This window comes from Gracilinanus agilis, chromosome 1 (genome assembly GCF_016433145.1).
Source record: "Gracilinanus agilis isolate LMUSP501 chromosome 1, AgileGrace, whole genome shotgun sequence".
Lineage (NCBI taxonomy): Eukaryota > Metazoa > Chordata > Mammalia > Didelphimorphia > Didelphidae > Gracilinanus > Gracilinanus agilis.
This window is the reverse complement of record NC_058130.1, coordinates 406078625-406103639: the sequence shown is the minus strand read 5'-3', so window position 1 is coordinate 406103639 and position 25015 is coordinate 406078625. Positions and strand designations below refer to the sequence as shown.

Here is a 25015-nt window from a genome sequence, read left to right as displayed (position 1 = left end):
CAATAATTATTAAGTTATCTTTCCTCAATCTATTTTTCAGGTTCATTTGTTTTTCTGAAGAGATACTTCACATTTTCTTCTATTTTTTCATTCATTTGACTTTAAAAATTGTTTCTTAATATCACATAGAGCAGTGATAGGCAAACTGTGGCCCCCTGGAATGTTCTATCCCACCCATGACATTATTTCTAATCTGACGAATACAATGAGTAGGATATGATACAATGAAATTTTGAAAGAGTTGCCTTAGAAACAGATTGACAGATGAGCATTTCCTTTCCTTTGGCCCCCTCTTTAAAAAGTCTGCCCATCACTGACATTGTCATTAGCTTCCACTTGGTCAATTCTAATTTTTTTAAGACATTATTTTGTGCACTAAGTTTTTATACCTCTTTTTCCATCTGCCCAATTTTATTTTTTAAGAAGTTCTTTTCTTTAGTGAATTTCTGTACCTTCCCCTCCCCCCACCAATTCTGCTTTTTGATGCCACTTTTACCATTTGACCAATTCTGTTGGCCAACAACAATTATTTTCTTCATTTTTATTCATGTGCTTCTTTTACCAAGTTGTTGACTTTCTTTTCATAATTTTCTCCCATCACTCCCATTTCTCTCCCCAGATTTTATTCTACCTCTTTTATTTGATTTTTAAAATCTTTGTTGAGCTCTTCTAGGAATTCTTGTTGGACTTATGTTCAATTCACACTTTTCTTTGAAGCATTACTTGTGGTTGTTTCGGTATCATTGTCTTCTTCTGAGTTTGTGTCTCAATGTATCAACAACCTCTGTTACCATAGTAACTTTTAATGGTAAGTTCTTTTTTGTTATTGCTTACTCATTTCCCCCAATCAATTTCCTGACCTTAAACTTTATGTTAAAGTTTAGTTCTGCTCCCAGAGTGGAAGGGTCAACTGTCTCAAGCTTCAGGTTTTTTAGGCTGTTGCTTTCAAAGCTAGCTCTGCAAATTTTCAGTGCATCCAAGATGATATGATCTAAGGAGAGGTTTGGTTACTGTTCTCCTATCTTGTGCTCTGGTCTTTATATAGGAAAGGACCTTGTTCTCCTGTAATCATAAGCACTACTATTCCTCTCTGCCTTGGAACTGAGACCAGGGCCCCTTCTCCTTTGCAACTGACCATAAACACTCTTCTTTGCCCTGGAATTGTAATGAGGACCCTGTGGCCACAATTTTAATGATCCTCTTCACCCTGAAACTATGATATACAGTAGTGACCTGAGACTATAGCACATTGGTAATGCAACAGGGTCCTGAAGCTAGTGCCAGCAATGGAACCCCTGTAATCTCTGACCAATTGTCTGACCTCCACATCATCTATTGACTGAGAGCTTCAGAAGCTGCTGCCATTGCCACTATTTCATACACCTCCAAGGTCTGCTGAAAGAGTTGCTAATAGATAGTACATGTGGACCTGCACTACACACTGAGACTAACCACCACCTCAGTGAAAGAGACCTTTCCCGTTGACTTCCTAAGTCATCTTGGCAGGAAAAATGTCTCATCTTGATTTTTTTTGTTGGCTCTGTCACTCCAGAATTCAAGGTAAGGAGGTGTTTTTTTAAATTGTTTGGAGGGGAATGTTGAGAGAGTTCAGGTTAGCTCTTGCCTCTACCCTGCCATTTTGGAACCCTCTTTAACTCTGTAAGGAAATCATTTGACTCCAATGAGCTTCAGTTTCCTCACTTTATGTCATGATCCTTGCTTTAACTCTTATTAGAGGGTTGTTATGAGGATCAGATAAGATGAGTAATGTAGAAATGACTTGAAAACTACAAAGCACTAGGCAAAGATTGTTACACAACAAATTCCAGCTGATGCTTAGAACATTAGAGAAAATTTCTAAGAAACCTATGGGGTAGGTTCTATAAATATCAGTAATTCTGAAAATTAGAGGAAGTTTGGTGATACAGTGGATAGAGCATTGAACCTGGGGTTAGGAAGATCTAAATCCTGCCTTGAACAATGACTAGCTGTATGACTCTGAGCAAGTTTCTTAACTTCTGTCTGCCATAGTACATTCATCTGCAAAATCAGAATAGCAATACCATCTGCCTCCCATAGTTTTTATAAGGATCAAATAAGATAATATTTGCAAAATGTGTTGCAAATCTAAAAATTCTATTTAAATGCTAACTATACCTATTATTTGACAACTATAATAATAACTGCTAATTTTTTCATAAGATATCTAATAAATAGTTTCACTCCAGGGTAGTCAGCAAGAAAGTTCTAACATGTGTGTTTAACACGAAACTAAGCGCACAGTAGGTATTCTGTGAATATTTGTTAATTGATTAAAAGCTCTTCAAATGGAGATATGGGCTTGTTATTTGTTTTAGAGCCAAACCCTCTGGCTATATATGTGGAGTCAAATGATGATGGATACAGAGAGATATGGGCAAGCCTAAGGTTACCTAAATTTGGAGAAAAGGAAATCAGGTTGCAAAATAAGAGCAGAAAATATAGATAAAATGGATGGAGAAGAGTCAAAGAGGCATAAGGAATTAAAATTAAGAGTTTGACTAAAATATATGAAAATTATAAATAATATAGTGGTCACCAATTTAAAATATTATAGCTCAAGTCAAAATGACTTTCAATAGTTTTTATTTACAAAATAGATGGAGAGAATGAAAGTTGAGAAATATAAAACTAGGGTAGAGAAGATATTTAGCCTATCACACTAAATATTGCTCCAGTGCTCAACTGAGCCCCCAGCATGACTTGCTAACCCTCTACTGGAATTAATCTTTCTCCAGAAGTCAGGAAAGGAAAGCTAGCTATTCACTGACTTAAGTTCCCTCCAAGAGGCAGTTCAAGCTGAAGACTGAGGACGACTCTTAAAGTCGACCTCTAGCCCCAGAAATTCAGGGCTTTTATAGTGACTTTTTGTCCCTCCTCCTCTTCACAGGGGCCAATCACAGCTTTTAAATTGTCTCAGCACTGCCCAGGGGGAAAGTGTCTTGTGGGATCCACTTCTCATCCTCTGGAGGTATAAACTCTTATCAAAAGGATTCACAATTTCCTGACTGACTAAGTTGTTACCCACTTTAGCAAATAACTTGCAAACACTCTTACTTAGTGTCTGGTGAGGTACTAAATAGGGGTACTTAAGTTAGTGTCAACCAAGTGTTAACTTAAAAAAGAAAAAGAGAATAAAGAGTTCCCTTTCACAAGTATTAACTCAAAATGGACAAAGAGAATATAGAATTCCCTTTTACAGAGGGAATGAGGAGGAGAAGGGAAAGAGAAGATGGAAAAAGTGGCCTTGGTCACTGTCCAATAGAAGGTCAACCATAGGTCTCCTGAATCTATAACTTAATTTAGAGATAGAAAGTGCCTCAGAGATATAAGTGAAGATTTTCATTTTATAGATGAGGAAACTGAGGCCCTGAGAGGTTAAGTGACTCACCTAAGATGGCACAGGTAGTAAGCACCCAGATCTCCTGAACCCAAGTCCTCTAACTTCAGGATCAGTGCTCTTTTCATTGTTCCACAACTGATCTCCCTTTTCTTGTATAAGAATAGCAAGAATATTTGAGTTGGAAGGTCAAACCAAACTCCATATTTCCTACTAAAAGGCCAAGAGTTACATGTTTTGCCAAAAGTCGCATAGCTAGTTAATAGCAAATATGAGACTAGCAACCAGGTCATTATGAATCTATTCCTATGTTGAGATCAATCTCCTGGATCAGGTTTTCCTTACTTCTCAGCCCAGTGAAAGCATTCTCTTTTCAACTCCTACTCCATTTACTGAATGTATCAGTCTTCTAACAGTCTTCATGTGGTGGTCCTAGAGAGTGATTTTAAAAATTGGCTATGTTTTCCTGATTATGCTATAAATGCATCTAGAGTTGGGTTCAGATCTCTTACCTCTCTCTGCCCCTATGATCTAGGGATGATTTGTAAGTGGATATATGCCAAATACTTAATACTGGTTATAGTACAAAGTCCTCTGTAGGTGCATTGAAGGGTATGAATACAAAGAAAACAATTCTTCCCCTCCAATAATTTATAGTCTAATTATAGATGCAAGGTTAATACATATTAAAATACAAATAACAATATAAGGTTTTATACAATATAGGATAAGTGAGTAATAAAGAATCTTTAAGAATTCAGGAATTTAAGAAGGAGAAATCACTGAAGGCTAGGATAGTCAAGGAGGACTCCATAAGGGAGGCAGAATAATGTTTGGGTTTTGAAAATTAGGCAAGTTTTGGATAGGCAGAGATGATGGAAGGGAATATTCCTAACAGGTGCAAGGGGAACAGCATGAAATGTGGATGCAAAATTCTGAAGAAAGACTTTGCCTCAGAATCTAGGAAAAAGATAATCAAGAGGATGGAGGTAGAGGAGAAGAAAGGATTAGGGGATGGGGCAGGATTGTGTCTATCCATACCGTTCCTTTTTCAAATTTGTTAGTCCTGTTTTCTGACTTGCCAAGATACCGTTCCCCACTGTCTCCCAGATCTCCATAGATTGTGATGAAGACCTTAGCATCCGTTCCAGCTCCAGGTATATTCCCAGTGAAGATCTGAATTGAATAGTGAACAACTACACAAAGAGAAAAGAAAAAAAAGACAACTCAGTGCAAAGGAGCTAAATTCATAGGCCCCATCAACATGGCCCCAAACTTTATCCATAATGCAGATTCAGATGTGACTAGAGAGATGTTCTAGTATACATACTTACACAAACAGATCTATTAACCAGATCCTTTAGAAGATTGCTGAAAAGGATTCAGATGTTGTGCTGAGAACTTTCTGATATAGACAATAAGTATATATCATTCCTTTAATTTTTGTTACATATCTAGATGTAAATATTCTTAGAATAACCATATCCCTATTTGATGTACTTATGAGAATATGAAGAGCATCCAAAATTTTTCAAAGAGATTTGAATTTACAAATGGTAATGTGTACCTATTCCATCTCAGTACCAGTCCTGGATACAGATGAATCCAAACACATACATCAAGATTAGTCTAAGAGAGTTTGCCAATGTTAATTCTCATAACCAACTGAAAATTATTGTTATGATCACTAAATGCACATCATGAAATTAAGACTGCTTTGAGTCTATGAATGATACCTATCTGAAACAACTCTGTTATTGTTCAAAAAATTACCAAGGCCCTTTTGACTAAACTTGATATAAGCCAGAGTTTGGACTTTGGCTGCAATGCAGACAAAACAAGCAATTCAATGAATTTTTCACTTTCCAGCTGCGTTTATTGACATCATCAAGACATAAACAGCCTTGGGTCTCTAATAGCTAAAGGGTTTAATTGGTCTGTCAATGTAAGTATCTTGCCTCCATGGAAAGCAAGTGTCTTTGAACCTTGGTCTCAGTGTGTGATGCAATGTCATTGGGGCTATCATTAAACAGCCTTATTTTTTTCCTCTCTGGGACCTGGAGGAGCTAAAAAAACTGATTCAGCTCTTGGGTGCTGAGCAATGTGGATGTGCAATGAGATGTATCTATTTCTGGATTCTTCCTCCCTCCCAATGCCCACCTCGGGCACTGATCGTTAGTGAAAGAATGTTTCCCTAGAAACACTCTAAAGAGCAGCAGTTTTAATAGCACATTAGTAACATACAATGGTCCCAAGAGGGTTATTCAGGAAGCTTTCCAGGGCACTCCCCTGGGATTCCAAATGAAAAGGGACATATCCACAGAATTTTATAGCATCTCAAATTTGGGGAGAAGGCAAATGTTTGTGGAAACTGAAATTCTAATCTATGAATGATCAACAACTAGATTCAAGGAACACTAGAAGTAAAAAGAAAGGTGAGATGAACATGATGGACAAGAAAACCCTTTGTTCTACAAGTTCAAGAAGATTTTGGAAGCTAGGGACTAGGGTATGGGAGTTCTCCTTTCCATTCAGCCATGAAAGTTCTCCTTTCCATTCAGGACAGAAAGGAGGGGAGGATTCTTTTTTTTTTTTCTCTCAATGATCTGACTTAGGTAGGCTAATATAGATAGTTCAGGAAGCAAAGTGGGTTGCTTAGGACCTGAATTATCCAGGGATTTTGTCTATACCACTGTTGTCCATTTAGGGTGTCAGGACACTTTGGCATCATAGAACAAACTGGATAATTGGTGGTATACTACATCATTTTTAACTATCTCCTTTGCCACAGGGTAACCAAGAATATTTGAAGGACAGAGGGAGTAGAAAAGGTGTGTGTGTTTTGTAGGAGAGTGGCACTGTATGTGCATAGATATGATGATAAGCCTTAGGTCAATAGACAGAAGAACATCCACAACACTAACCAAATTTAATCCAGTGACGCTGGCCTATTGACACTGGTGTGCCACAAATAAGCCACTCCATTTTTTGCCTCTGGACATTTTTGCTGGTTAGCCCCCATATCTAGAATACTTTCCTTCTTCAACTCAGTCTACTGACTTCCTTGGCATCTTTTAAGCCCAGATGAGATCCTATCTCTTTTTCAGGAAACCCTTACTAATTCCTCTTAATTCTAGTGCCTTCCTCTTCTTAATAATTTCCTACTTATCTTGAATATAGTTGTTTGCATGTTGTCTCCCCCATTAGACTGTGAGTTTCCTAAGTGTAGGGACTATCTTTTGCCTCTTTTTGTATCCCCAGAACTTAGCACAGTGCCTGGTACATAGTAGGTTCTTAATACATAAATATTCATTCATAGATTGTTGTGAGTAATAATTGAAAGTACACTTATAAGAAGGAGTCATGAGTTTGGCAATACAGTTTAATATGATGATGATGATGATATCTATATTACAATGTAACATAACTTAGAAAATGGATACATACATCCCCTAATTTACATGTTTTGCTGAGTGCTGTCTCCTTCAAATAATCACTTTGGGAGGCTCTATAGCCCTAAAGTTCTGTGAGTATTCAGATCTTTCTTGGAACAATCTCTTGAGTCAGTGATATATTCTCTTGTAAATGCACAGTGCTGGAAATTCATCATTCTTTGAAGACAGATTCAATTTTTAAAAAATGGCCAAAAGTCATTTAGAGACAAGTTTGGGCAAATAAGATTAGTTGTCAGGTTGGGTAAACCTGCTTTTAGTCAAAAATTAAGCATGGCTGTCAAGTAATGAGATTGATTTTTGGTGTGACTTATAAACTGGATGAACTTATTGAAAGAGTTGGAAGAGCCAGTGGAGAATGGAGAGAGAGAGATAATCAGACAGACATAGGAGAGGAGAGAAGATAGAAGAGAGGAAAGGAGAAAAAAGAAGAAAAGGGAAGAGAGATATGAGGTAAGCTAAAAGAGGAAATAGCTTTACAGAACACTCATAGAGGAGGGAGAAAAGATATTGTCATTATTCAGCCATTTCAGTCATGTTTGACTCTTCATGACCCGATTTGGGATTTTCTTAGCAAAGATACTAGAGTAGTTTGCTATTTCCTTATTCAGCTTATTTTATAGAAGAGGAAACTGAGACAAATGGGGTTAAGAGATTTGCCTTGGGTCACACAGCTAGTAAATGTTGGAAGTCAGATTTAAACTCAGGAAAATAAGTCTTCCTGGTTCCAAGGTTCCACCAACCATGGCACCACCTAGATGCCCTTGAGAAAAGATGAGATTCCCACACGAGAGACAAAATTAATTTAAAGTCATGGAAATAAAAGGAGAAAGTCTCAAGAAGTGATTGGTCAATACTGGCAGATGTAATATGGAGGTCAGAGAAGATGAGAGCAAAGAAAAACTTCTTGGCTCACATTGGCCTGGAAGTCATGCCTTGGCTTTTCTTAGGAGCCTGCACCAAGTTCTGATAACTTTCTGATAAAGGCACATAAATGTGTTCTAATCATAACATCCAGAACATGCCTGAAGCCATGGCTGAATTAAAATGGCAATTAGGGACAGTGAGAGGAAGACAGACTAAGTTCTGCAGATCAGGAAAAGAAAAATGAATTGAAATAAATTTGTCCTACTCTTCTTTACCCTATCTATTCAGTAAAGAAGAGGTTCATAGTCAGTGAATAGTTAAAAGACAGATAGTTGGAAAAAAAGAGCTAAAAAGAAGCCAGAGGTCTAGATAATCTACAAACAGAACCCCCAGCCCCTGGATATATACAGTAAGATCTCAGTTAACTGTAACTTAGCTGTCTAACAATTATGTCTGTCCAGAACATGTGTTGCCCTAATCTGAGCATCAAAAGCTTCTGAGCTGTCAAAACAGATGTTACAACGTATATGTTGTAAGGATGGGATTTGTGCCATTTGGTTCTGTTTATTATTACAATATACAAAAAGTCAGTATATATGCTTTATTCTTGGGAGAACTTCTTACACACTTTTTTCATATTTTTTTACTCTAATTTTACACACAGTTTTGACATGCTTAGTCTTCTGATGTTTAGGCCCACAGTAGATTAGAAGAAGCTAATTAAGAGAAAATCTGCTGCAAGATGGCATGCTGACAGCTATGAGAGATGATAGATAAAAGTCTGATGTCAAGGGAGGAGACAGGAAAACTATGAAAGCAGACACAAGCTCTCAGAAAGCATAGCAATCTGGGATCATTTAATGTAAGGTGAAAATAGGAACTGAAAACATCAATGTATTATTGCACAGTACAGAAGTTAATGCTCATGACGAAACCCTTGAGGCAAAGTTAAATGATGGATTCAGTATTTTTTGTTTAAGGAGGCAGGGGAGTGTGCAATATGTTTTAGAAAAATGTTCATTCTATATGATCAATGTTTTTTATGTGTTATTGCTTAAAGGTCAAATTCTCATTTATCTGGAATAATTCATAATTGCATAACTTCAAGGGTTGAGGTTCAGGGTAGAATATGGATCCTAACATCATACTTACTATCCAGAGGTTCCTCTATTTCCTTATAAATTTGTCTTAAAGACCCATCTTTCATTACTTTCTCGGTAAATATATCAAATGGGACCAGTTCTCGGATAATCTTCTTATCATCTTCAGAGGTGGCAAGCCATCGATCACAGGCGAATGTCACAGTCTCTGATCCCTAGAGCAAAGGGGAAGAAAAAATAAACCCAACCTTCAAAAGGAAAAATGCCTAGTTCAACAGTCCCCAAGCAAGCGAGTTCATACTCCAGCAGGAGGCTCTGTGGACTGGGACAACTTTGTATCATGGAACTACATGTTCATGCAAAAATGGCAACAGGTCAATTGTTCAAAGGCTCTCTTGCCAAATCCCTTTCCATTATATTCTTTCTTGGGGTTTTTTTATCTTTTGAGAAACTACGGAGTTTTGTCATTGTTGCTTTGTAATTATTTTTATACTTCTTTTGTCCAAATTAGCTCCCCACACAAGAGTGTAAGCTCCCTGAGGGCACATTGTTTTAATTCAATATGGAAGCAGAGTTATGCCCACATTTGAGGCTACACTTTTGCATGCAATTAATGCCATTCCACCTTGCAACTTTTGCTCATACCTTCCTCTCTTGGAATATACTTAGTCTCCTCCAAATAATGCTCATCTTTCCCAGTCTTTAAACCTAGTTCAAGGACCATGAGGCCAGGAAAAACCAATGGCAGGACCCCAATTAGCAAGCTCCATGCCTGGTCCTATCTCTGCCTCCCTTATTTTTTGCTACTGCCCTCTGGAAGTCCTTACTGCTCCACCTCCTTCCCCACTAATGTTCTAAAACTTGAAGTAGCTCCGTTTTCTGACCCAGAGCACCCATGCCAGGGCTAAGTATGTTTGGGGAGGGGGTAGGAGGAAAGCTGAGAAATTAATTTGCAAAGTCAGTTGTTTACATGTTTTTGCATAGACATGTCTGTATGCTTGTGGCTATGTAGCCATGAATCTATATTGATGTGTATGTGTGTATTTATGGAGGTACGTGTGTCAGGACACAGTGTGGGGTGGAGTGTGGAGAGATCGAGGACTGGACTTTAAAAATGTGTGCTCACTCCAGGTCTTCATTTTCCCATTATCTACTCAAGTGTTTGATGCCTAGCTTATGCACTCCATCATTTTGCTGAAACTGGGTTGTCAAAACAAACTGATGCCCTTCAAATGACCAAACCCAAATTTCTTTTCAGCTCTCCTTTTCTTTCTTCTATGCTATTTTTCACAATCCTGGCTCCCTCCAATTAGTCGAAATACCCTCCCACCCTTGATTATAGAGCGAGCAGCTGCCTAGTTCTCCTTCTACCTTCCAATTTTTTTTTCAGTCCTCTTTGCTGGTTTCTCTTCTTTTTAATTCCTTAAGGTGGGATGTTCCCCTTCATTCTGTTGTCTCTCTCTCTTAGCAATCTTATCATTCTCACAGCTCCAACTACCATCTTTATGCAGGCTCCTATATATTAACTCATGGATCTGTTTCTTCTGTACTGATTTCTCTTTTCAGCTTTTGACTCACATCTCTGACTACCTACCAGATCTGTTTCCACCTCAAATTCAACATATTCTAGACCTTGCTTGGTACCTTTCTCCAAAGATCTCCTTCTACATTCATTTTTCTTTTCAGTCACCACCATTTTCATCCAGTTCCTATTTCCAAAACCTGGAGCCTATATTTGATTTTCCTTTCTCCCTCATGTCTCATATCCAATCAGTAACAAAAATCCTGCCAATTCCTCCTCTTCAGTTCCTTCAAGTTCATTCTTTCCTTCTCACTGATGACCCTTCATTACCATCTTCTTCGTCTATTATATTAGCCTACTGGCATCCTGATTTCATCCACAAATCCCTCTCCCCAGTCTCTCCTTTATTCCTCTGACAGAATGGTCTTCTTCATCCATAGATCTGGTTATTCCATTCTCATTTAATTAATTGAAATTAATATATAGCCATTAGATTTGAAGTGGGTTTTTTAAAAACATTTAACCAAAAATCTAGCCCCGCATTCTGAGTGGACAAGATGATTTTCACAATCTCTTTTGTAGATTCTACTTTAATCAAAACAGATAGCCAGGTAGTTGCAGGAAATCCTAGGGTAGGAACACACATCTTTATCTGGCAGGAGCCTCCGGATATCCACATGGTCACAGTGCCACCCAGCATTCATGCCTGCATTGTCATGTCCAATCCGAATTTTTTCAATGACTTCTCCAATATCCTCCATCTGAAGAGAGGGTAAAAAGCACAGGGCAATAGCTTAGTATTTTTTGAATAAAACACTCAATGACTAAATCAGAGAAGGACTTTTAAGAATGTTACCATGAGCAAAGCCCCATTTCTCCCTACCCCACCTGACTTTAAGTAACTCTTTAACTCTCAAAAGGATGAAAAACTTCTCCAACAGCTTTGGAGGAAAATGCAGGTAAGGAGGAAAGGAGGCAAGGCCCTTTCATATCTGAGACACTAGTTATTCACCAGTTGTATGTCTTAGAGTCTCTTTTTGTATCAGAGTTAGTCCGTTAACATATTAACTTATTAGTGGGACTGGGCCCTTTGATCCAACTGTTCCCAGAAAAAGGAAGAACTGAAGGTAAGAGAAAGACTTACCCCCCAAAATATACCCAAAGACTGACCCAAAAAAATACCCAAAGGCTTGGAAAAGGATAGTAGGTATTGGATTTCCCCACTCCTTCTCGGCAGGGTTGAGTTGAAGAAATGGAACCAGGATAGGGAATCTTATAAGATGCTGTTGCCAAGCCAATCTATGACCAGCTTTTTTTTTTGAGAGAAAAAGAGTGACATTTGAGAAAGACAGTTCAGTCATTCAGTCATGACCAACTCTACATGCCTTGTTAGATTTTTGTCCAAGAGGTTTTATTGGCAGAGATACTATAGTGGTTTGCCATTTCCTTCTCCATGACCAACTTGATGTGCCATGCTAGACTTTTGTCCATGGGGTTTTATTGGCAGAGATACTATAGTGATTTGCCATTTCCTTCTCCAGCATATCATCATTTTACAGATGAAGAACTGAGGCAAATGGGGTTAAATGACTTGCCCAAGATCACACAGCTAATGAGTGTCTGAGGTCAGATTTGAACTCAGGTTTTCCTGAACCCAGGCCCAATGATCTATCCACAGCAAGGACTGTACTTGAATTCAAGAATACCTAGGTTCAGATCTTAGCTCTGATGCTTTCTACTATGTGACTATGAGTACGACACAGTTTTTCTGAGCCTTTTTTTCTCATCTGTTAAAAAGAAGAAAAAAATATTAACTTCGTAGGATTCTATGGGTTACCTGGGACGACATACTTAAAAGATTTTAAAATCAGTATGCGAATTATTATTCACAATGATTAATCTCTATCTATTTTTTCCCATTATTTCTAATTCTTAACTAAGTTTCCTTTTGGAACATCTCTTCTAAGTCAAGAATCTCCAAGAAAACATTGAAAAAAAGTAAGAAAAGGAAGGGGACCTAGCAGTATGACCTCAAACTATACTAAAAAGCAGTAATCATCAAAAACATTTGATAATGGTTTACAAAAGTAAAGTTGATCAATATAACAGATTTAGACACACAAGATCCAGGAACAAACAAATATAGTAATATAGTAAAGACAAGGTAGAAACTCACAATTTGCCAAAAGGTGCTGGGAAAATGTGAGAGAAACTTGGCAGAAATTTATTTTTGCTTAACATCTCACATATACCACATTAAGCTCCAAATAGATATATGACCTAAATATAAAATTATGAGAAAATTAGAAGAACAGATACTAGAGGAAATACTTTTTAACTATGATTAGGCAAGGACTTTTTGAACAATCTAAGGATAAAGTCATGAGATAAAATGGACCATTTCGAATATGTAAAGTTGAAAAGGGTTTGCACAAACAAAATCAATGTAACTAAAATTGAGATGGAAACAGTTAACTGAAAAAAATATTTTCAGCAAGTTCCTTTGATAGAGACTTGATAATCCAAATATATACATAGAATGAATTTGAACAAGTCATTGCAAAATAATTGATCAAAGACCATGAACAGATAGCTCTCTAAAGGAGAAAAGTAAGCTATCCACAAATTAAAACATAACTATATTTCTACTCTTAAAATTGGTAAAAATGAAAATAAAAGCCAATTATAATTATTGGTGAGGCTGTGGGAAGGATAAGAACACAGAATAATTCACTGTTGGTGGAGCTGAAAATTGACTTAACCACTCTGGAAAGAAAGTTGAAACTATACCCCCAAAGTCATTAAATATTATATAAACTTTGACATATACCTCAAAGAAATCAGAGATAGAAAGAACCCAGAGGTACAAAAATATTCATAGCAACACTTTTTACTATAGCAAAGAAATGGCAAATAAGAGATTGCCCATCAATTTGGTAATGGATGAACAAATTGCAGTATATGAATACAATGAAATACTTTTCCATAAGAAATTATAAAAGGCATAGATTCTGAGAAACCTGAAAATATTTGCATGAAATGCTATGGAGTAAATGAGCAGTACCAGGAAAACAATCTATACCATAATTATAAAATTATAAAAAAATTAACTTTGAATGACTTCAACTGACATACCATAACTTCAAAAAATTATTACAAAATATACTTTTCACCTCTTGCTAGAGAGATGACTACCTAGAAATGCAGTAGAGAGAGGAATTTTCTGACATGGCCAAAACGTGAATTTGTTATTGTTTTTATTCTGCTAATTTTTTACAAAGGAAGAATTGAGGCAATACAGAGGAGAAGAGGGCTAATGAAAGTGATGCCAAAAAAAGGGAAGAAAATAAATTTAAAAGTGTTAATGAAATTTTAAAAACTACACAGGAGGAAAAAAAGAATAAAGCACAGAGGAAGACAAAGAAAAGCAAGACAGCTTTGGAACTAAAACATCAAATTTATTATAGGCTTTAAAATAGGTATTTTTTTGAGATTTATGGTTTTTCATGAGATTTGTTGATTTATTATGAGCTTTATGAGATTTTCAGTTTCATATACAATCTTCTTTTTTTGTTGTTCTTTGTATGTGGAAATATTCATGTTTGTTGGTATAATCAAAATTAGAATAACAAAAAAGATTTCTTAAAATTAAAATCCCAGGACAGAGGATTTCCTTACTTTGTCTCAACTCAACTAAAGGGGAATGGGTATTTGTCTGGTTCAGGTGCCACATTTTAGAAAGGATAGTGATGTACTGGAACATGTGGGATAGGAGGTAACCAGTCAGGCTCATGCAGTCATATCATGTAAGAATTAGATGAGGGAACTAGATTGAGAAAGAGAAAATTTAGAGGACACAAGATAAATGTCTTTAAGTATTTTAAGGACTCTCATGTGGAAGAAAAATTAGACTTGTTCATCTTGACATCAGAGGGCAGAACTAAGAGAAATAGATGGAAATTACAGTGGCTGATTTTAGCCTAATAGAAAAGGAAAAGTTCTTAACAGTTAGAATGACCTAAAATTGGATGACTTGAGAGGTAGTGGTATCCAAATAATCGGAAGTTTTTAAGGAAAGTCTGGATAACTATTTGTTGAAGATCAAAGAATCTTGGGGGTATGAAGGACCTCGTACGAGACTGTCTGGCTCAGTTTGGTAGTGAACAAGAATCCCCTCTACAACATACCTGACAAGTATCTAGCCTTTGCTTGAAACCTTTAATATAGAAAATTTCACTGCCATTTTTGAAGAGGGAATTCTTGTTCTTCAAATTTCCTTTATTAATTATAGTGTTTATTGCATTATATTCTAAAAAGGATATCTTTAATATTACTTTTTTAACCATTGACTTGTGAATTCTTTATATTCTGGGTTTAGTCAATTTTTATAATTGTGCTATGCAAAACATTAATATAGATAAACTCTTTATGATGCCCATTCTGTAATTACCAAGGTCTATTGTATCTAACTTTTCTAAAATTATTTTCAGGTCCTTAACTTCTCTTTTATTGTTCTATTAGATCTGTCTAGGTTTACAAAAGGCACAATGAAGTTCCAAATAATTATTTTACTGCCTAGTTCTCCTTGGCATATAACCAAGTTTTTCTTTAATTATTAAATGTTCATACATATTTAGTACTGATGTTGTTTCTTTACCTGTGGTTTAAGTATCATCTACTTTCCTTTGTTATCTCTCTTTTGAAAAACCCTTAACTTCCATCTTCAAATCATTACTATGTTCCAAGATAGAAGTGGTGAAGATGAGGCAAAGGGGCTTAAATGACTTGCCCAGGGTCACACAGCTAGGAAGTGTCTGAAGTCAGTTTTGAACCTCTCTTCTCTGGGTCTGACTCTCAATCCACTGAACTGCCCAGCTGCCCCCTCTATTATATCTTATAATAATGTTTTCTGTCTGTGCCTTATATTCTCTTTTTGTCTTTACAGGGTAAATGAAAGTTGGGAAAGAAAGAGACAAATCAGAATTAATCTTCTATATAGCTATAACCCAGGTCTCTCCCTCTGAGGTCACTTCTCAATCTGAGATTCTTTGTTTATTCTATGATCCCAGATGTGGTAGAGAAAGTGCCATCTTATGTCAGCCTCCCAAGAGGAACCTGCAATGCCAAGGCAGACAGAGAGGGGGAAAGAGGGGAAGGAAAGATTAAACCTCCTAAGTGGGGCATTATCTTATATTTTCTATGTCTTTGCTAGTGAAACTGATCTCAATCTCCCTTGCACATGCCATACTCAATCCCACTTTGAGCCTTTGCTCATTTTATTCACCAGATTTCAAACCTACTCTTTTTCTTTGTCCCTGTCTCTCTGTCTCTGAATAATCATATAACTGTATAGATAGATTGATAGATCGATAGATCGATAGATAGATAGATAGATAGATAGATAGATAGATAGATAGATGATAGACAGGCAGATAGGTGGGTAGGCAGGTTAGTAGGTAGATGGATAGCTAGCTAGCTAGACAGACAGATAGATAGATAGATAGATAGATAGATAGATAGATAGATAGATAGATAGATAGATAGATGGATGGATGGATGGATAGATAGAAGTTCTTTCACTAATTTTTTATTGACTCTTTACTATTTGGTAATGACCATTCATTCTGCGCTGTCTTGTTTATTCACTGTTTCACTTACTGCCCCTGCCTTCTCCCTTGAGGACAAATATTGTGTTTTCTACATTCTGTAGCATAGTGCTGAATTTCTCAATCAATATTGCTTGTTTGATCACTTCAGAACTTTCCTCAATAGATCATCAAGACAACCCAACTGGCATTTATCGACACCTACTACACACCAAGCACTATGTTAGACACTGAGGACGCAAAGACCAAAATGAAGTCTCTGCCCTCAGAGTAAATAGAAAATTATAAAATAAGTGCAAAGTTATGAGGGTAATAGGGATGCTAGCAACTAGAGAGAATCAAGAAAAGACTCATGCAGAAGATAATGCTTAAACCAAGTCCTTAAGTGTGCTAAGGATTCCAAGAGGTGAAAGTGAGAAGAGAGGGTATTCTAGGCAGGGAGGACAAAATGTACAAAAGAGAAAATAGGAGTCGGCATATTATATTTACAGAACAGCAAGCAGGCCAATTTAAATGGACAATAAATGTGGCATATGATTATAATAGAAAATTATTTTTCTATAAGAAATGATGAATCCTTCGGGCAGCTGGGTAGCTCAGTGGATTGAGAGTTGGGCCTAGAGATGGGAGGTCCTAGGTTCAAATTTGGCCTCAGACACTTCCCAGCTGTGTGACCCTGGGCAAGTCACTTGACCCCCCCATTGCCCACCCTTACCACTCTTCCACCTAGGAGCCAATACACAGAAGTTAAGGGTTAAAAAAAAAAAGAAATGATGAGCAGGATGAGTTCAGAAAAAACCTGGAAAGTCTTACATGAATTGATGCAAAGTGAAGTGAACCAAATTAGAACACTGTACACAGTAACAACATTTTGTTTGATGGACAACTGTAAATGACCTAGCTATTCTCAGCAACACAGTGAACCAAAATAATTCCAAAGAATCATGATGAAAAATATCATCTGATTCCAGAAAAAGAACTGATGAGTCTGATTTTAGACCAAAACATACTATTTTTCACTTTCTTCATTTTTTGGCTTGAGATCTCTTTCACAAAACAACTAATATGTTAAAATATTTTACATGATTGCACATATAAAATCTATATCAGATTGCTTACTGTTTCAGAAAGGAAGGGAGGGAGGAGGAAGAAATTTTTAAAAACAGAATGTTCAAAATTGTTTTTACACGTAAATGGGAGAATTAAAATATTACTTAAAAATATTTTAACTCTTAACTTCGGTCTTAAAGTAAATACTAAGTATTGGTTCCAAGACAGAAAAATAGTAAGAACTAGGCAATTGGGGTTAAGTGATTTGCCTAGAATCACAGAGTTAGAAAGTGTCTAAGGCCAGATTTGAACCTAGGACTTCCCTTCCCATCTCTGGGTCTGACTCTCTATCCACTGAGCCACTGAACTATCCCAGTAAAATATTATTTTTAAAAAAGATGGACAATGGGAAAATATTTTACATGATTGCACATGTAAAACCTATATCAGATTGCTTACTGTTTCAGAGGAGAGAGAATTTGGAACTCAAATTTTTTTAATGAATGTTAATTGTTTTTTACATGTAATTGGAGAAAATAAAATATTTTAAAAAGATGGACAATGGGAAAATGTTTTAGATGATTTAATAAAAGTAAATAAAGAAAAGGCAAATAGGGGGTTTAAGTCCTTTGGTGGGAAAGGAGGGTGCAATAGTGGATTGAGGTGGTAAGGAGAGATGTAAGGGAATGGCTGAGTTTAGGGAAATAGAGGACAAGGCAGTATAATGAACAGTAAGGGAGATGATGAGGTAATTAGGGGAGGCAGCTGCAACAGGGAGACACTCAGACTAGAGACAGAGGTTACTGGAGGAGGAAGGCTGGACTCTTCCAGGCAAAATGGTATTTCTACAGACACAAAGGTTAGGGCCAGTCAGAAATGGTTTGAAACTAACTAGAGGGCTTTCTAGTCAGTTTCTCAAGTCCGCAAAGAAGGAGTCCCAAAGGTTCCTCCCTGTCAATGAAACTGAAGGGTTTCCAGGAGGAAGTATAGAGACAACTACTTCCTCCCAAGATGGACCCCTCCAGCTTCCCTCAGGAATAATTCCTTCCCTCCTTCAACCCTCACTTATCATTGAGCCAATGATTTAGCAAAGGGGTTGAATAGGTAACAATGGGATTTATTAAAGTTTCAGGGTTGATTATCAAGGAGAGAGGAGTTCAGGGTTTCCCTAACAGCCACTAGGGAGAAGCTCAAGGAGGGGGAGGGTCACAGGAATGGCTTGGACTGAGAGAGAGCCTGCTCTCTCTCAGGCTGGGGAAGTTTGGCTGCCCTTGAGGTTAGGGAGTACTAAAACAATGAAGCAAGGTATAGTTTGTTTCAAGGTTAAGCCCTACTTGTCAATGGGGAACTAAATCCTCAAAGTCTAATTGCTACAACCCCAAAATCCACCCTTCTCCCAAAGCCCACAGGAAATCAGGAAGCTAATAGGGGAATGATATAGGGAAGATGAGAGAAGGTCCAGAGAAGTTAGCTAAGCTCCAAAAATCCAAAGACAAAAGCATAGATTCAAGGCAAGGTTTCACCTCGAAAGCAGAGCCCAGTTCGCCCCTCCACTCTTCACAAGCTTCAGGGACCAACTGACTCTTGTCAGAGTTCTAAGGCTGGCCAACTGCCAGAAGTTATACAGTTAGGTTTTGCAAGGGTAAATGCCTTGATTGCATCTCTGCATTACTTCTTCTATGATGCACATGTAAAACCTATATTAGATTGATTACTGCCTCAGGGAAGGGAGAAGGAGAGGGAATGTGGAACTCAATTTTTTTTAATGAGTGTTAATTGTTTTTACAACATAATTGGAGAAAAATAAAATATTATTTTAAAAAGATGGACAATGGGAAAATGTTTTAGATGATGCACATGTAAAACCTATATTAGATTGCTTACTGTCTCAGGAAAGGGAGAAGGAGAGAGAATTTGGAACTCAATTTTTTTTAATGAATCTTAATTGTTTTTACATGTAATTGGAGAAAAATAAAATATTATTTTGAAAAGATGGATAATGGGAAAATGTTTTATGATTGCACATATAAAATCTATATTGGTTTGCTTACTGTCTCAGAGAATGGGGAGGGAAGTAAGGGAGGAAAGGATTTGGAACTCAAAATTTTTTAAAATTTTAAAAATTGTTTTTACATGTAATTGGAGAAAAAATAAAATATTATTTAAAAAAAATATGGATATCAAAGGGTGTGAAGGAAAATAATATGAAATCAGTCAGGAAAGATAGATTGGAATTTGATGATGAAGGACTTTAAATGGCCAACAGAGAAGTCTGTATTTTATCCTTGAGACATGTAAGGGGGAAAGAAACACCAAAGGAAGAGAGAGAGAGTCAGCCTAACTTACCACGTGACAATTCAAAGGGAAGCAGTCGGAGGTCCCACCAGAGTCTCAGCATTCCAATACTCCTCCATGAACCAGAAGAGGTCCTCACCAGATGCTGTCTTCCACTGAAGACCCTTGCTGACTGAGGACCTTCTCCTTTTAAAGGGGTCACTTATGCGTCACTTCCTGTTCCTCCCTCCTAATTTGCATGTCCAATCACAATAGACAATTCTCATAGTACTGCCTAGGGGGCAGTCAGTTGACTCTAGCACATTTGGGTTATGGACCTCCCAGAATTAGAGGTGTTCTCACCTTTGGTGATTAAATCTAAAGATGGGCAGTGTAGACTTAATCTAATTATCACAGACACTAGGGTGCTACTACAGATTCTTGAATAGGAGAGGGGGGCACTGTCAGACCTAGGCTTTAGGAATATCAGTTTGGCATCTATAGATACTAAATAGATTTTTTAAAAAAGAGGCAGGAAATTAGAAGCAGGAAGACCAATTAGAAGGTTATTGCAATAAACTAGATGAGAAGGGATGCAAGCCTAGTCTGGTGTGATGGCCACAAAAGTGGAGAAAGGGATGAATGGGAAGATCTTATGGAGAGAGAATTGACCATATCTGGCAGGTGAGTGGACATGGGAAATTAAAGAGAGGCTTAAAATGCTCTCCTTCACTTCTTCCTGCTCATCTACATTCTACCCACACTTATTCCATGACGCATTCCTGGACTACTCCAACCCATATTGATCCCCACTTCTGTCTCTCAGCTCCTATAGCACTTAATGAATGGTACAGTTTCCGCAACTCTCCAAATTTCAGGCTTTCAGAAACTGCCAGCAAGATGACCTAATCAGGCTCGTATGCATATCCTCAGTGCAGAGCCACTTAATGAATGAATGTTTTTTGATTGATTCATTCATCAAACATGAAGCCTCGGTAACCTTGGACAAGAGCAGCAGCTCTGAATGAATTCAAACATCATCTCGTTGGTGGCGGTGCCATCTTAGTCATCCTGCTGTAGACCTTAGAAGTGGTATGGCTCAAGAAGGAGTGATCATGGAGTAGGGAAGGAGCAGTGCCCAAGAGGGAGGAAACCTGGGTTCTAGTCACAGGCAATATGGCACACTGGGAAGAGAACTGTAGAACTTGAAATCAGAGGTCCTGGGTTTGAATCCCATCTCTGATATTGACCACCTGGGTGACTTTGGAGAAGTCATTAAACTTCTCTACATTTTCTCATTTGTAAAATATGGGCAGCTAAGGTGGTGCAGTGGATAGAGGACCAGGTCTGGAGTCAGGAAGACCTGTGTTCAAATCCAGCCTCATATACTTACTACCTGTGTGACCCTGGACAATTCATTTAACCCTTTTTGCCTCAGTTTCCTCATCTGCAAATGAGGTGGAAAAGAAAATGACTAACAACTCTAGTATCTTTGCCAAGAAAACCCCAAATGGGGTCATGAAGAATTGGGACACAACTGAAAGAATGCCCCAGGGAAGGCATTTAAATAAAATGATTTTGAGTTGCCCTCCAGTTTTAAGATCTATTTTTTTTTTTACCAAAATACCTCCTTAGGTATAATGTTTACTCCGTGGTTCAGTCTACTTTTTTGTATGTCTTTATCAGGTCTGCTATAAGAAATGGAAGGGCTGAGTTGGAGCTGTTATCATTATAGATCCGATAGCTGATAATCAGCACTTGCTGATGAGTTGTGGGCATTTTAGGAGCGTAAAATGCTTATCTGTCTGATGGTGCATTGAAGGCTGACTTATCCATTGGAATTCTCTATTAAGTGGCACTTCTTTGTTAGTACAGTGACAAAGATATATCTTTAATGACCACCTTGAGCCTTTGTTAAGTTGCTGAAGAGCTTTCTGAATCAACAATAAATAATTAATTATTATTAGTTAATTTTAGTGTGAAGAACATGGTGTATAATCTGATATACCTTTAAAATATTGTGATCCATACTTGTTAGGTATGGAATCTCTAACAATCAGAATTTTGGATTAACCAGCACACCTGATTACCTGACTGCATTGGCTAACAGAGAATTGATTGTACTTCTCCCTTGCCCATTGGTTGATTTTCTTTTATCCCAGACTCATTTTTCAGAGGCTTTAGGCCTATGGACTTGTGTTGATTTTGACTGTAGGTGCCAAACATCCAACTCTATGGACCATTAAAGACAATAGGCGGCTAGCCTAAATTCTTCTGTTTCTGTGTTTTTTAATTGTCCTTCCCCCTTAATTTACTAAGTAAAAGCTCCTTTTGAAAAATACCCACTTTGTCTCCATTGAACTAAGGGGGAAAGAGATTGTCCAGGCTGCTATAAAAACAAAGTGGTAAGGTAAATCCCTAGTGACTCAGTAGCAATTTCACATTGCAGTTAAATTCAGAATTCTCAGAGAGTGGAACTATAAGAGTCCTTAGAGTTCAGCTAAGGGTCAGTTATTAATTGAAGCCTCTCATTTTGCATATGAAGAAAGTGAGGCTACCCACAGAGGTGGGATGTCTTGCTAAGGTCATGCAGTTAGTTAGCAGCAAACCCAGGACTAAAAGCCAAGGCTTCTAATTCCCAGTCTTGTACTCTTCCTACTATACCACCATTGGCCATGTGTCAAGAGGAATTGGAAAAAGAGGAGAAATAAATATGCTGAGATTCGTCAGTGCTTGCCTAACCATGCCCAAGAGAAACAACATTTTCATTTGGGGCTTCTCAAAATTTACTGAGGCTTCAGTCTCTTATAGGGCTTATATAAATTTGAAAGAAAAAAACAGTATCCAGCAGTGGAAATTATAGATGAGTATTAATGGAGCACTCGATTGAAGAAAGCCTTGGAAATCTGCCACAGTATGAGTATTCTTCTTGAGCTGCTTATGGTGCCAGGCTTGGATGACTCAAAAGCAATCACCCTTGACTATACTCTTATTTTTTTTAAAATAAAAGTACAACTGACCAGAGAGTGCTGGATGTCCTTTGTGGAGGATGGGGAAGAGCAGTGAAGTCTTTGGCACAGAAGATTAGACTGGAAAGCAAGAAGGCTCTCTGTAATTGTGCTTCTTTCCAGAAAAATGAAAACTTATCCTCTCTTATATTAAAAACAAACAATAGCTCTCTTTTATCTTCAGAATAAAGTCTAAATTCAGTTTCGTGTTCAAAGCCCACCATAATCTGGTCCCATTCTAAGTCTCCAACCTTTTACCCCAATGACTTTCCCAAGAGAATTCCTCAATTTATTCAAATTGGTCGCTTCACTATTCTTTGTTTATGCTATTCAACTCACCTATAATGCCTTTGTCTTTCCTTGTTTCCTTCTATTTATCTGTCCTTCAAGGCCTGATTCATTCAACTCACACGACCTCTACAAAGCCTTCTCTGACTGACCTGGCCTAATTCACACTGCTTTCTCTCCCTCCTCTGAATGTAAGCCCTTTTATAGGCTTTCCCACTCATTTGGCACTCACAATGACATGCATTGCCATCTAACTGTTTCATGCATGAACCTCATCTTCCCATTAAAGTTACTTTTATTTGACCACTGTCCTACCCAATAGAGTTGAACATTTTGGTGAGGCTCAACAAATTTATCTCTTAATGAATTGAAAATAGTTACCAGAATTGATGATACAACTTGACAGACCATTCAAAAATGAACTAAAGTGGTAAGAAAGCAAACAGAACCACAAAACCAATTTGTGTGAGGGTATAGTCTTGCTGGGAAATCACCTGCTGTTCCATCTCAGAAATGCAAGGGCTGCTAATATATGAACTCCTGAACAAAATGCTCTGAGTAAATGTTAACCGAGTCACTGAATCCAAAGAGTAATTTAGCATGTGGCAACGAGAACAGGAGAGTTAAGAGTTAAATTAGAAATTCAGACTCTGAGCAAACATTGGCATCTTTGCTCTTGGTATGAATTCATGACTACCACCTGCACAAGGAATGTTTCTCAGAAACCCAACCAAGGCCATGGAAAACAGATTCCTATCTCTATGAGAACAGGCCCAAAGTCGGCCATAAGATGACTTAGATTTTCTTTCCACTTCCCTTTCTCCTTCTTTCCTTTCTACCCCCACTCCCCAAAACCAATTGCAAAGTTCAAAGATCCTAAAGCATTAATCAGGAAGCAGCGCAGCAGATTATGCCTGGCTTCCTTATCAATAGCCAGCCTGGAACTGGAAAGGAGTGTAGAAGCATTTTCTAAGCCACACCAAAAAGGGGATGTTTTATGCACCAGAGGGAAAGCTGGGGAGTCATCGGTGGAGCTTCTGCACTCCCACTCCAATATCTGTGCAGACTTAAAGGGCTGCAGCCCTTCTCCTGTCTTCAGCCTTCTTGAGGCCTCAATCAACTATTCGGAATATCTGTTAATACATCTCAATGAGACACACAGATCTGGAATATTAGTTCCCTCCTTCCTTCTTCCTCAGAGAGATGCTCGTTGACCATGTGGTCCTCATTTGGAAAGATCTTTGCTACTGAATGAAGGGATTGGAATGGGTGGGAGAAATTGATCAAAATCCTTTTAAAACTACAAGAGTTCATGGAAAGAGCCAACTTTAATACTACTGCAGAGAATAATCCTCATTCACCAAGTTAATGATGGGGGAATCTTCCCTCACAAAGGATGAGCTATGCAGTGATCAGAGAACAGGGTCCCAAGATGGATGATGTTTCCATGAGAGGTGGCCCTCCTAAAACATTTCCAATACACAGAGGGTCAGACTCATACCCAAATCCCAGGTGAGCAGTAACCATCTTCTTCTGTTCCTGGAGGTTTGTGAACTTCCTAGACACCTTCTGTGGTTCTTATAATATTCCTACCATAGAGAACTTGTATAGAGCCCCAGATTTTTGTTTTGAAATCATGACATCACCCATGACTGTTGCAAAAATCTTGAAAAGTAAGGAGAGCAGGATCATGAGCCCCATTTTCCTGAAACCAGGACTTACATGAGTTAAATAGAGGTCCTTTGTAAAGTGATCCCATGCACTTCTAAGTATTACATCTGAGGAACAGAAATCCAGAATGAGCTCAGTCCACACAATTCAGAGAAGCAGTTAACGGACTAGTCTAATATTGTAGTGGCATAAAGGTCCAGGAAGCTCAACTCAAGTGGACAGCTACCTATACCAAAATTACTATTCAATCGACAAACATTTATTAAGCATTTATTACATATCAGTTGCTAATCTAAGTGGGATACAAAGGCAAATGCGAATTTTGCCTTAGAAAGAGTAACTTGGCAGCAGCATGAAGCACTGATGGGAAAGAGAGACCCAGAAGGAGATAATTATATGAACTGAGGTAATGAGTGATGAGAACCTGCTTCTGTGGTTGCAAAAAGAAGGCAGATGTAAGAGAAGTTGCAAAGTTAGAATCAACAGAATTTAACAACTGACTGAGTTTGGGAAGTCCCTTTTTGTTCTTCATTCTCTTTCATTCTCCCCCTAGACAATGTGTATCCTGCTTATCTTGAGAGATGGGCTTAAGGGTACAAGCAGAGAGTGGTCAGCCTTGGTGAGGGATAGAGTTAAGGAGACTCAGACCTCCTGGTCTCTTCTGATCACCACTGAACACCTCTTTCACTCTTCTTAGTAAATAACTTCATTACTTCAGACCACCCATTGATGTCCACACAAAACTCTAACCCCAATTTTCTCTTCCACATGAGCCTCAAGCTCATCATTCATGTTTGC

The 25015-nt window shown here is 37.8% G+C and overlaps 1 protein-coding gene across 1 annotated transcript in view; it reads right to left on the bottom strand.

The window, feature by feature from the left end:
- The window catches only part of LOXHD1 (lipoxygenase homology PLAT domains 1), a 293979-nt gene that overhangs the window by 88281 nt on the left and 180683 nt on the right, over positions 1-25015 (bottom strand). Inside the window, exons 27-29 of the mRNA XM_044681634.1 lie at positions 10965-11081; positions 8851-9013; positions 4421-4575 (exon numbers count right to left, since the gene is read on the bottom strand). Of these exons, the coding sequence (XP_044537569.1) occupies positions 4421-4575; positions 8851-9013; positions 10965-11081 (435 nt within the window). The remainder of the gene's footprint in view (positions 1-4420; positions 4576-8850; positions 9014-10964; positions 11082-25015) is intronic.